General features: G+C 40.3%; 1 protein-coding gene across 3 annotated transcripts in view; it reads left to right on the top strand.

Moving 5' to 3' along the window:
* LOC140741196 (vitamin D3 receptor-like) overlaps nt 1–14,447 on the top strand; it is a 197,243-nt gene that overhangs the window by 89,188 nt on the left and 93,608 nt on the right. The window contains exon 1 of one of the 3 annotated variants that reach the window (XM_073071090.1): nt 5,446–5,523. The exons of the other annotated variants lie outside the window; for them this stretch is intronic. Coding sequence (XP_072927191.1) covers nt 5,481–5,523 — 43 coding nt within the window. The 5' untranslated portion in view covers nt 5,446–5,480. Of the gene's footprint in view, nt 1–5,445; nt 5,524–14,447 lie in introns of those variants that run through there. 3 annotated transcript variants of the gene reach the window in all.

Raw genomic sequence — 14,447 nt, 5'->3', positions numbered from 1 at the left:
ACACTCCTATCTTTGCTGGTAACATACCCAGTTACGGGGTTCGTAACAGATGTAAATTGTGACCTTTCAATCCAGTCCCTGCTGTTTAGTAACACTGGACAGCGATTTCTTTTTCAAACATGTTGCTTCCTCAGATATAATTTCAGACTACTTGTATCAGGTAGAACTTTGGAGAAACAAGAAATTTACTTTTATTTGGGTACCATGCATGTCAATAACATAATTGCGTGTGGGGACTTTTTTTTTACTTGTGTTGGGGCAAGTCACAACAGGAAGCTCCTGGACAGAAATACCTCACTGGGACTGACTTCAACAGAAAATGGGAGCAAGCACTTTAAAAAATGCCTTTTGTACAACATTTATGCATTTTTTTAAAAAATGGTAACAGATTTGAAGTGATTCACTGTCAAGGCATTTTTTTTTATCCTAGTCTTTTTCGTGCATCAGAACATCCAATTTATTGTGACCAAAAACACTAGAAAATGTAATTCTTTGATCTGGAATTAAAATGCAGGCCTTCCTCAGTCATGGCAATTAAATTAACATATATATGGCAATTAAACTTAATGATTCAGGCTAGGTTGAATATATTTATGCACAGAAGAAGATAAATTTGTTGTGGATTATATCTTCCTATTTGCTATGAACAACCATTGCTGACTTGAATCTTGGAATCACTGATATAATGCACAGTGGATTCTAGTTAATTACGCCATCAGTTAATCAGGGCATCCACTTATTTGGGACAAAAATTAATCAGAAAATAGCTGGGATTCCCTTTGTTTCTTTTGGACACTGTGCCACTTAATTGGGACAGGAGACTGTTGCCAAGCAGTTTCTAACTTGCGGCAGTCGTGTGCACTTGTGAGGTGGACGCGACACCATACTTAGAGCAAACAATTTTTAAATAGCATCAGTTGTGTGTGTTTGTGTTCAAAACCCAGTAATTTTTGTCACTGAAGGTTGGCAAGAAATAAACAGTAAGACAATTCAGAACTGTTTTCTTGCTGCGGTTTCTAGAATGCAGGCTTGGAGATGTCAGAAACAGCCAGGAGTGAAAATGAAACTATTTCATGACTTCAAGTTATGAACTATGAAGAACTTAAAGGTACTGATAATCATCTTGAATGTTACAGTGAAAATGGAGATTTAGAGGGTGCAATCGTTAAAATCATTATTTGAAGGCAGTCCATTATCTGTACTAGGTGTCTGTGCTGGTTTTGTTCATTTACAGTCAATGAAAAGAACATGTAGTGTACGCTGGATGAATTCCTCACTCAATAACTATTAGGGACTAATACACAGTTTTGTAGTAGTATTGGTAGTGTTCTAATTTGTTTTGTATTTCATTTAAATACATAATTTGTTACTCAGTTATACAGTAATTTGTCTTTTTATACCTTTTTAATTATTTCCATGAAACTTTGGCTAATTGGGCCAAAAGGTACAGGCAACTGAAATCCACTGTATTATGGAAAACATTACTCCCTCTCAGTATACTGTTCTAATGATGCTGTGCAAATTCTTGCCTTTATCAGTCCATCACATTATCCAGTGAAATATTTGACTTGAAATGGAGTAACAAAGTATAAGTAGTACAATTTGAAATGACAACTTAGTATTTTCAACATTAGAAGACTGGATTTTCATCAAGGACCTGTTCACATTTTAAATTGCACAACCTGAGGGATTTCACTTTAAACACACATATTAGCACAAGTATGATCAGGTACTTAACAGTTTTAAAGTCCTTGCATCATCTTATTGCAGACTTGCATTGGTTAATGTCAAGGTATAAAAGATTTTGTGGCAATTGCAGAATATATTGGAAAATTTCAAACCATGATGGCCGAACATATTTTGAATTACTCGTGGAGGTTCACACCTCCACTTGATTGAATGCAAATGAGGGCCTTGCATAAATTACTTACACCTGTGAATGTTTTTCTTGGGTGCAATGTTCACCAAGAATAGTTTTTAAAGTCAACAGACCTCTAGAATCCAAATATTTTCCCATTAAAATGTGTAGGGAGTAAACTCCTTCCTAGTAAGCCCAAGATGCATTTAATAAACTATCATCTTAAACCAGATGGTGCACTCTCAGAATGCTGATGATAAATTTGTATATTCTCCGATGTGAGTGGCAAAATCTTTACCTTGAGTTTCAATTTTGTTTTAGCTTTCTTTAAGAAGTCAAAGAGTAGAAAATACCATCAGATTAAAATGGATATGAGGAAAAGATAAACGGGAGTAATGCCAGCAACGTTCCCTCTATTTGTTTCTTACAACTATGCAGCTGAGCAGGAAATCTTTACATAGCCTGAAAACTGTGCACACTTTAAATGTTTTTTTGTAATATGCATACTATAAATATTTAGAATGAAAATTGAATAATCACATACTTAATACAGTCCAACAAAGAAAATCTTTTGCGTTTCCTAAACTTTTTTTTGTCAATCTTTATTCCAGCTGCGTGGCAACAAAGGCTATGTGCATGAGAGCATGTCAGTTACTGCACGGCGGTGCAGACACGGAGCTTAGAGGGAGGAGTGAATGCCAGTCTTCCATCCCACCCACCATATACTTGAGCACATCCAAAATAGTGTTGCCTTTATCCTAACTCATACAAAGTTTTTTTCATCCTTGTCTGTGGTGGTTGGCATACACCCTCTCCTGATTTTGCAGTTAGTTATTTTTAAATTTTCTGATTGTTGTCTTTAATTTAATTATTTAGACCACAAGGGCCAGAGTTCCCTCCCCAAGCCGCTTCCCGCTCCTTTAGGTTTAAGGTAAAATCTATCTCCTTAGTGGCCCTAATGTTCCTTTATTTGGATTGGGTTATAAAATTATACAGCATGGAAACAGGCCCTATGGCCCAACTTGCCTATCTGAGCTAGTTCCACTTGTTTGTGTTTTGTTGATCTCACTCTAAACCAGGGGTTCACAACCTTTTTTATGCTAAGGACCAATGCCATTAAGCAAGGGGTCTGTGGACCGCAGGTTGGAAACCCCTGATCTAAACCTTTCCTATCCACATACCAGACAAATGTCTTTCAAATATTGTAATTGTACCTTTTTCTACCACTTCTTCTGGCAGCTTGTTCCATATTCCTACCACCTGTGTGGGAAAAACTTTGTCCTACCACCTGTGTGGGAAAAACTTTGTCCTACCACCTGTGTGGGAAAAACTCAGTCCTGTTAAACCTTTCCCCTCTTACCTTAAACCTCTGCCCTCTAGTTTTATATTCTGCTAGCCTTGGGCAAAAAAACTGTGACCATATCTACGTCCCTCATGATTTTACAAACTTCTACAGTATAAGGTTACCCCTCACCTCCTGTGCTTCAGGGAAAACAGCCTTTTAACTTAAGCCATCCAGTCCTGACAACATCCTCATGAATCTTTTCTGCATCCTTTCCAGCTTAGTTACATCATTTCCATACATATACTGCATCTAGCTAGGCAACCACAACTGCATTCAATACTCCAAATACAATTTCATAACTGTCTTGTAGAACATGATGTCCCAACTCTTGTACTCAGTGCCCTGCTTTTGCCAAATGCCACTGTCACCACCTTAACTACCTGTGGTAACACTTCTAGGAAACTATGTACCTGTACCCCTGGGTCTCTCTGTTCCACAACTCTCCCCAGGGCCCTGTCATTTAGTCCTGCTCTGCAACTTCCCAAAATGCAACTTTTCACACTTGTCCAAGTTAAATTTGATCTGTCATTCCTTGACCCACATTCCCATTAATTTTGGTATCATCCAAACTTATTAAATGATGCCACTTGCATTCTCAACAAACCCTTTAATATATATGACAAATAACAGGAAGCCCAGCACTGAGCCCTATGACACACCAATGGTCACAGGCCTCCAATCTTTAAAAAAGCACCCCCTGCCCCCCACTACCACTGTCTGACTCGTACCAACGAGTCATTTTTTTGTAATCCAATAGCATACCCTGGATCCCATGTAGTCTAACCTTCTCAATCAGCCTGTCATGTACAATCTTGTCAACTACCCTTATCAATCCTTTTGAATTTAATTGATTTTGTTGAAGGGATTATCAAGGGATGTGATTTACCATGCATGCATGAAGTAATGCTGACCAGCTTTATTCAGTCCTTGCCTTTACAAATGCAGGCAGATCCTGTCCCTCAGAATCTTCTCCAGTAACTTTACAATGTTACTGGAGAAGATGCTGGGCTCATCAGCCTGTAGCTCCCTGGTTTGTTCTTATAACTCAAATAAAAGCACATTAACCACCCTTCTGTCTCTTGTTACCTCACCCTTGGCTAGCAATGCTACAAGTATTTCTGCCAGGGCCCCAATATTGCTCACATGAAGCACTTTGGGGCATCTTATGAGGCAACACTAACCTTGGGTGCTGCCTATGTGAAGCTTTCAGGTGGTCCCTATGGCTGTGTAGGTTTCTTCCCATGCCCCAAAAATCTATGAATTCATAGTCTAATTGATCACTGTGTCCTAGTCCAACTGTGTGTGGATGGGATGTAGAATTTGTAGGAAGTATATCAGAACTTTGGGGAGGGGGGGGGGGGGATAAAATGGGATTAGAGCTTGGTGGCCAGCAGAGACTTGGTGGGCTGAAGGGTCCATTTCTGTGCAATGTCTCTGATTCTATGACTTAGAATGTTAAAGATGCTATACCATTGCAAGTTCTTTTTACTGTTAATTTCATGAGGATCAAAATATCTAAATGTTCTACCGATGTCACAGCAACTTTGCATGATTATGAATTGTGTAATGTGATTCAGGTGTTAGTTAGAATCCAGTTTTGGAAGCAGTTGTTGTATAGCTACATGGATAGCCAGTATTTACAGCAGAACTTTGGGCAGGATTTAAGTGGATGTACTTTTGCTTGAATTGACAACTGACCAGAGCTGTTGATACTTATGAATGAATGATATTTAATAATCCAAATGATCTCAAAATCTCAAACCTTTATCTTGGTACTTTATTCAGTTTACTTTCCTCTGTATGGAAATGTCTCAATTTTCAAAGGAAATATCGAGGTGTGTCAAACAAAAATAGACATATTGCTCAAGGTACATTGTATAAAAGCAAGAAAAACAGAAATGCACAGTGAGTTCACCTGTGCCTGCTGAAGAGAAAATAAATTTTTAACAGATGTTACATAGTTGAGAGTGGCTTGTGACAAGCCAAGCAGTTGCGTTTATGTTTGTATTTTCCCAGGTGAAGTTATTTTTCCAGGATGTCACAGTAGAGAGTACCTGTTTCTCCCTCCACTATCTGCCTCCTCGACTACTTGAGTCCCAGTGGACTCTTAAATAAGCGAGGTTGTGGTGTGTTTCCTAATTTGCTGTGCTCTCTTTAACAGTTCCTAGTTTTGTTCTTAATTGTTAATCCCAGTGATTATTCTATTTGAGTAAACTAATACTTTTTCCATTGGTAATGGTAAAGGCTGCTGGAATAATTTTAAGCGGCAGTAATTCGATGTACAAGTTTTCTTCCTTTCAGCTAAGACGACCTGAACAATGTAAGTATATTTTATCCAAATCATGTCAGATACCACAGCACCCTGAAGAGAGGACAGTTAAATTTTTCAGTAGATTGACAGTCACCACTGCATTCAGAGAGCAGGATACTGGAAGATGGTGTGCCCAAAACTGCCTGCTGCTGGAGACTCTGTAACAGATCAGATATTAGCACTAGCAGAGTTCACTTTCCTGTATGGAATTGTAGCATTGTCCTTCTCAGTGACGTACACATGAGGTGACCAGTTCAGTAAAATTTGATGACATTTTATTTATTTTTGTTCATTCTTGGATGTGTCTAAGTTTATAAAGTAAAATTATTGGGACAAAGGGAGATATGACTGCAGGAATCAATGTTGCTACTTAAATAGTGTATGTAGCTCTGCAATGGTTTTGATACTTATTGCAGTGTATGATTTTTCTTATTTGATTACTTGAATTGAATTGACTTTATTACATATATCATATGAGTCTCTCTCTCCCCCCCTCTCTCCCCCCTCTCTCCCCCCTCTCTCCCCCCTCTCTCCCCCCTCTCTCCCCCCTCTCTCCCCCCTCTCTCCCCCCTCTCTCCCCCCTCTCTCCCCCCTCTCTCCCCCCTCCTCTCCCCCCCCCCTCTCCCCCCCCCTCTCCCCCCCTCTCCTCCCCCCCCCCTCTCTAAATTTGTGTTGGAATACAAAGGTAATTCATACCAAGAATGATCACTCAATTTACAATTCATCCTTGGGTGATGTGAAATAGGAGTGATTGTTACTGTGTTTCACTCTGAAGCATATCTAGAAAACAATGTTAAGGAATTGAACTTCTAGGCAAATGACAATATACAGTAGCACATTTACAGTAATTGGTGTCATTTTGGAGAAAATCAGAATACACCCAGAATTAATGAAGTTTGTGATTTGTTAATTCTTTCAAAGTAATGTATCCCTATTTTGTTTTGACTATTGTTCATTACAGAAAATACATTGCCTTTTCTTATAAGGTACTGTGATCCTGTGTAGTTATATTTTGGTTATATGCAGTATATAACATTTATGTTTTTAATCTTCCTTTCTATCTCCCTCTTCTCCATTTGCACTTTGTAAAATTCATGAAGTGCAAATGGAGAAACTAACTTCTCTTTTGTTGAATATCCGTTTAAAAAAAAAAAATTTTATGGAGCAATTGGGAGATTTCTACTTTAAAGGCATGGCGTAATTGGACATTGTTGTTGAACACTTTGAACCAGTGATTTGATTCAGATAATTGTGGACATAAAATGGATCTGTGTCAGAACTGCAGCTTGAAATATCAGTCTGTCAGTGTAAAGATGCTGTTTTGTTTTAGTTGATCTTTCTCTTGACCTGCAGATTTATTTGCATCTATTCTTTCACACCTAGTATTTGCTATGATCAGCGACCGCATACTCAACTCCTGATATGAGGGGCCCACACAGAAATCGGCCACAATTTACTACATAATACAAGAAGATTAACTTTCAAACTAAGGAATGTTTGTTTAAATCCCTAAAGATTAGCATCCTATTTCCATAGTGGCCATCTGTAAATTTATTCAGCAGTTATGTGGCTGTCCATGGTTACAATTAAGAATTCCAAATTAAAAGGACTTCAATTTTAAATTTAATTTAAACAATTTTAAGGTGGGTCTTTTATCTATTTATTAAATGATGTAATGTGACTCTCTTACCCTAAGATACTTCTGCTTATGTACACAGGTGAATCCCTCAAATGATTACCTAGGTGTTAGAGAGCATTGTTTATCAAAGACTTAATGGCCTAGAAATGCTTCTCAACTAAACAGGTGTGCTAAAGCAGTGGTGTGTGGTTAACCTGTGTCTATTCATTTGGATGCAGCTGTGACACGGAATGTAACTGTAATCTTCAGGAAAATGTGTAGGCATGTTTTCAGGGCATTTTTGCTCACCACACTTTCACAAGAGAAACAATTAATATTCTGCACACCTGCTGATCTATTCATGGACATTGACGTCAGGGCTTTAGTCCTGGAATTACCCAGGTTGTCACCTCTGCTAATAATGAGGATGTCAGAAGACATGCAAGTTTCTAGCCAGCCATTTTGCATACCATCTCCCCCACAACCATGAATGCCCTGTTTAGGTATATCAAGCTATTTATGTCATTATTGTTGCAGTCACAGCAGACACTATCTATTGGCCTACCCCTCTAACCTTAACCCCTTGACTCCTCATCGCACACTTGAGGAGTTAGAGGAGGGTTGTATGACCTTGTGTCGTTGTGCCTGACTCCACTAAGCACTGAATGAGATACTGATGCTGAAGGAGTCATATTTTTCATGCTGAGAAATCATTGGGACTAGCTGGCTGATGTTAGTGTATGGAAGGACAAACTGCTACTGAAACTTGGCAAAGACTATGATAGGGGGGTCTGCGTGATGAGGCTATGGTGGATGCAAGCAAATGATGTCAATGAGCATGAAATCCATCTCTGACCTCTGTCATCTTTACTCAGGAAGTGGTGCATACCTCAGTAAAAACCTACATGGACGTTCAGATGACCAAAATTATGTTTTGATGGAGGCAGAACTTTCATTCCTCCATGAACTCTACAACCATTCCAATGAGAGCAGTGGCCACTGCCCAACACTGCTGTCCCTCAACAGCAGAGGGATATCTCTCAGAAGCATATTTTGTTGCCATCATTGAGCAAGCTGCTGCCATCGGGGTGACGATAAACTATGTTGGTACAGTTATGGAGATTGTAAAAGCAATGTTGCAATTTGGGTCACACCAGGGCCAGAGCTGCTCACCGTCACAGAACCCTTAGTCCAACCTTCTGAAATGGAGCAGTCTTTCACTAGTTTTGCTACTGCTTATATGGTGAACACTATGTTGAAGTAGTAGATCCAGCAAGCAAGGCTGGAAAGGGTTAACACATGGGTGACATTTAATATAATCGTATGGTTATTAATTCTCCTTTTACAACATTAAAGTTAGCTTTTATTTTTAAAATTCCCTTGTTCATTCCAATCTTACCAGTTCATTGAAGTTTGCAGATGGGATCATGATGGAAGCTTCAGAAAGTTAGAGCACAGTTTAATACAATAGACCTCTCTCTGGCACATCGCACGTGTGAAAGACAAGGCATGTTGCGGATCACAAACAGGAGAAAATGTGCAGATGCTGGAAATCCCAGCAACACACACAAAATGCTGGAGGAACTCAGCAGGCCAGGCAGCATCTATGGGGGAAAAAAAATACAGTCGACATTTGTTGTGGATGCTGCCATTCTATTCCAATAGATACAAATCCAACAAGGACCGCTTCGTCGAGCACCTCCGCTCGGTCCCCCACAACAGACAGGATCTCCCAGTTGCCACCCTCTTCAACTCTGCTTCGCATTCCCATTCGGATATGTCCATACATGGCCTCCTCTACTGCCATGATGAGGCCAAACTCAGGTTGGAGGAGCTACACCTCATACACAGTCTGGGTAGTCTCCAGCCCCTTGGCATGAACATCGAATTCTCCAACTTCTGGTAATTCCCTCCCCCTCCCTTCCCCCATCCCAGTTTCACTCTGCCTCCTCCTCCAGCTGCCTATCACCTCTCTCATGATTCTGCCTTCTACTACCCATAGTGCTTTCCCCTTAGATTCCTTCTTCACCTCTCCTGCCTATCCCCTCCCTGCTTCCCCTCCCCTACCCCTTGATCTTTCCTCTGATTGGTTTTTCACTTGGCACCTTCCACCCTCCCCCCACCTTCTTTATAGGCCCCCTGCCCCCTCCTTCAGTCCTGACGAAGGGTCTCGGCCCAAAATGTTGACTGTTTGTTTCCATGGATGCTGCCCGACCTGCTGAGTTCCTCCAGCATGTTGTCCGTCTTGCTTTGACCACAGCATCTGCAGAGTATTTTGTGTCCCACAAGGATCTAGGCATTCCACTGCAACTTTCTATGTTCTAACAGAGGGGTCAGTCCAGAGGGAAGCTGAAACAGGTATGATGTGAGTTTTCAGACAAATGTACTAATATAATCTGAAGCAAGGGACTTTAAAAGTGCAAGTACCTCACACCATTCTTTGAGCGAATTTATCTTCTTCCTGCCCTTTTAACAGCAGGCACCTTGGTTCCCCTCAGAGGAAGCTCTTGCTCTAGAGAGCATTTCCCGGGATCTGCACCATCGGGGAGAATTATTGGAAAGTCACATATAGACAGTGGTGGCATGGAGTGCTGGACAAAGTCAACAGCCATTACTAGTACTGATTGTCAAGCGAGTAGGGCAGGTTACTTGCTCACATCATGCTGTGCATAACCTTTGTTCTATATTTCTGATTAAACATCGAAAAAAAAGTTGCTGATTAATACTGCTACTGGGAGATCAGTGCTTCATTGGAATAGGCAGCCTCCCATGTTTGCACTGCTATTGGTTTTGTGGCCACTCCTTGCCACGTGTTTCACCCTCTCTGTGGGAGCCGCCAAAGATTCATGGCTCCTGCATTCCACCACATCTACCAGGATGCTGAGATCAGTGTCTGCAAAATGGGAGGCAGACTCCCTCCTTGGCAGAGGCTCCCTTACAACCACGAAGATAGGTGCTGCAACACACAATGCTAGGATTTGTGCAAAGTATCCTTTGAGGGCCAGAGCACTGATCTCAATTTAGCAGAGGATTAGATTGGTATGTGTGAGCCATAGAGCTACTAATCATTGTAATTCATCATTAATTACTTAAAATAACAATATGCAGGCAATACCAGATAAGAAGTGATCTGTTAGAGGTGGATAAGATGATGAGAGGCATTGATCGTGTGGATAACCAGAGGCTTTTTCCCAGGGCTGAAATGGCTGACATGAGGGGGCATAGTTTTAAGGTGTTTGAAAGTAGGTAGCGAGGGAATGTTAGGGGTAAGTTTTTCACACGAGAGAGGTGGATGTGTGGAATGCACTGCCGGCGGCGGTGGTGGAAGTGGATACAATACGGTCTTTTAAGAGACTCATAGGCCGGTGCATGGAGCTCAGAAAAATAGAGGGCTATGTGGTAGGGAAATTCTAGGCAGTTTCTAGAATAGGTTACATGGTCGCACAACATTATGGGCCGAAGGGCCTGTAATGTGCTGTAGATTTCTATGTTCTTATTATGCAATTCACATCAGAGCTGCATGTAGGCTCACTGGCCTCCTAGGTCACCTTGCAGCTGAATGGGGCCACTTGCAGCAACAGAACTCAGTCAGGGCAGGCCATCATGTGGGAGGTGCTCAGACATATGAGAATGCTGCATCTCCTATTTCACTCCCCCCCCCCCCCCCCACCCCACCAATTCCCCTTCACTTCCATGGGAACCTTTTAATGCAGCATTTCCCTGGCTGCCATTAGGAGATTTCCTGTAAGGTGTGAGGATTAGCACGGGGCTCAGCTCAATAAAGACACAGTAGCAGTGAGCTGATAATGCAATCACTATTGGGAATTGCTCAGGTGCTGTTTTTCCACAAGACCTTGTGCATAAAACACCACTGCAATGCCTTAAACATTCATGAAATTGAACAAAAATATGTTGTCCTATGTCACAAATGCTTAAGGCTCTGTAGTACATGTTGAGCATCTCAAAAAGAGAATGAAATCAGAAATTTAGCCAAATATATGTAGACATCACAAGGATCAAGATCAAATATCACATAATCAGAATCTGGTTTATTATCATTGACGTACGTCACGAAGGTTGTTGCTTTCTGGCAACAGTGCAATGCAAGACATTTAAAAAATAATTGCTATAGGTTACAAAAATAAATACTGTAAAAGGCAAATAAGAAGGTAGTGCCATTTAGTTCATGGAACGTTCAGGAATCTGATGGCAGAGTGGAAGAAGCTGTTCGTAATATGTTGAGTGTGGGTCTTTGGGCTACTGTACTTTCTCCCAAGTAGTAGTAACGTGAAGAGTGTATGGTGAAGGTCTTTAATGATACATGCCCCCTTCTTGAGGCACCCGCTTCGAAGGTGTCCTCAGTGTCTGGGAAGATTGTGTCTGTGATGAGCTAGCTGAGTCTACAACCCTCTACAACCTCTTGTAATCCTGTGCATTGGAGGATTCAATGATGCAACCCATCAGAATACTCTCCACCGCATATGTGTAGAAATTTGCACAAGTCTTTGGTAACATGCCAAATCTCCTCAAACTCCTAACAAAGTAGAACTACTGGCATGTCTTTGTGATTGTGTCAATGCGTTGAGCGCAGGATAGATCCTCTGAGATATTGATGCCCAGAAACTTGAAGCCGCTCACCCCTTTCCACCGCTGACCCCTCGATGAGGATTGGTGTGTGTTCCCTCAACTTCTCGAAACTCATAACTGAAATTATTTCATTCAATTACTCATTAAATGAAGTGAGAGTATGAGAACTCTCTTTGGCCTTTCATGAGTTCTGTGCCTAGACTACATTCCTCTTTTGCATGTTATTTGAAGAATGAAGACCATTTATCAGAACATTATTTGGTAATCTTTGCATAACTAATGAATGTCCAGAGTTGAGTTTCTCCATCTAGTTACAGCACTTTTCCCTCAGCTCCTCTTCCGGTGGACAATTTTTAAAATACCTGAAAAATATAATTTTGCTTAAATTATGTGACGAGGTACAGTTTTTAAAATTGAATATTATTGTTGGTTATAAAGCTTGTCAAAACTTTTGATTCTGTGATTTGGATAGTGGTAAAATAGTTTTCAAAAAAATATTATTTAGAGTGCAACCAAGAAGCACATTTATTTACAGCAGTACATCTGATGATATTTCTGCTTTGGCAAGTTATCATGAAGTTAAAAATACTAATTGTTGTTCTGTTCTAATATACATTGTTTTTACCTCTAGATGTTTAATCATCCATTAGTATAAAGTGGGACACAGAGAAGCTTAAATGAATTTTACAAGGATGTTAATGCTGTTTATTGGTGTGCCTGGTATCGCTGTAGGTATGGGACACGGTCCATCTGCTGCATATGTGATGATAGGGCTAGGATACTTGCTTCTTGTCAATAACTAACGAAAGATATGTATGTACACAGTTAGGTGAGAAGAAGATCGAGTATGATAAGGATATTCTTTAATAGTCTCAGTGTCCATTGTCATGTATCTCAGCACAGCTGTAAAGAATATCAAAGTAGAGGAATACTGGAAATAGTGCGGTACAACTAATGAAGCCATTGCTTCACAGTAGCAGTGTGTTTCTCCTGGGTGCTCTGATTTCCCCCCACACCCCAAAGCATTCATTCAGTAGGTTAATTGATCACTGAATTTTTTGTAATGTATAGGTGAGTGGTACAGTTGATAGGAATGTGGAAAGAATGAGAAGGGATTAGTGTAAATGGGATAATGCAGACTGTGGGGCAGAGTCCCTTTTTGCGTGCTGTATGTCTCTGCTTCTGTGGAAGTATGCTTCTGCAAAATTTATCACTCTTCAGAAAAAAGCAGAAAATTAAATTGGCTGAAAAGCAAAAAGGCTTCTATGGTTTGAAATGTGTTGAGGTATCCACTTTAGTAAAGAAAAACAACACAGAAAAACAGGTATTATTGAAGTGGCAAGAGATTAGGAGTTATCAATGTACAAAAAAAACTTGGGTGTCCCTTATATCCCAGTTATTGAACACAAACGCACAGATCCAGCAGCTAAAAGGTAAATGATTTCTTAGGCTTCGCTGCAAGAAGATTTGAGTACTGTATATGAGTGGGTTCATTAGGCCTGTATTCACTGGAGTTTAGAAGAATGAGAGGCAATCTTATTTAAAAACTTCAAAATTCTGACAGGGCTGAACAGACTGATACAGGATGTATGTTTCCTGTTTGGGACATCTAGGATGAGGGGGTCACAGTCCAGGATGCAAGGGAAGATATTCAGGATTGAGATGAGGACATAGTTCTTGATCCTTAAGGTAGTGAAACTGGAATTCTCTACCACAGAGGTATTGGAGGTGAAGTCACTGAATATATTTAAAGAGATGGAAAGATTTCTGGACACAAAATCTATTAAGAGGTAAGGGCAGAAAGCATGAACATGCTATTGAGATTGAGGATCAACCACATTTGTAGTGAATGGTGGAAAGGTCATAAAGGGCCAAATGGCCTACTTGTGCACCTATTTTCTGTTTCTTTTTTTTTGCGGTATGTGATTTAACACTGCTATTTATTCTGTTGGAAAGATGGTAAACTGAGATCAGGTGCTGACTGACAAAGTCATAAATAAATGTGAGGCAGATAGATTGCTTCAGGCTTCTTCTGTGCATCTGTGCAAGTCATTGGGATTTTGCCCTCCTAGGTTATTCATGCTGTACAGGTTAGATCATTACTACATCACTATGGATGATGTATTTTCCACATCAGTTTCCATTCTGTGTCCTTGATCTTGCTGTAGTCAGTTACAACAGATGGAATTAAGCAGATTCTCTCTGTGGTATTTATTAAAGTGCAATACCTCATATGTAATGCAATAGAGAATTTTTGACAGTAACAAATCGGTAGTAAATAGTCACCATCACAGGTAACAGATCATTGCATGGGCAACTTATGAATCCAAAAGTAACAGCTAAAGCTCAATTTTAGTAAGAATGTAAAGAATTGGATGGCAACTAACAAACTCCTAAGGGTTAATGTGGAACAATCTGTGCGACAATAAAGAATATTGTATACCAACCATGACTCTATCCTTGATGTGAGAACACTTGTTTCCATCCAACCTCACTGTCACTCCTGACTATCACGAGGTCTAGAATGCCCTATCTTAACTCAAAAGTGTCAAGGTTATGGGAATGGATGGTACCCCCACTGAAATCCTAAAACTCAGTTGGTGAAGCTCTTCAGTCAAAACAACATTTGGGAGGAGGAAGATGTACAATGGACCTTAGATATGCTGTAACAGTGAACATCTTCAAGGAAGGAGACAAGTCAAACTCTGCTAACAATGGAGCTGTGCTG

The sequence above is a fragment of the Hemitrygon akajei genome, chromosome 18 (assembly GCF_048418815.1).
Source record: "Hemitrygon akajei chromosome 18, sHemAka1.3, whole genome shotgun sequence".
In the NCBI taxonomy this organism is placed as follows: domain Eukaryota; kingdom Metazoa; phylum Chordata; class Chondrichthyes; order Myliobatiformes; family Dasyatidae; genus Hemitrygon; species Hemitrygon akajei.
The sequence above is the reverse complement of the archived record's forward strand: the minus strand, read 5'-3'. Positions and strand labels throughout refer to the sequence as shown.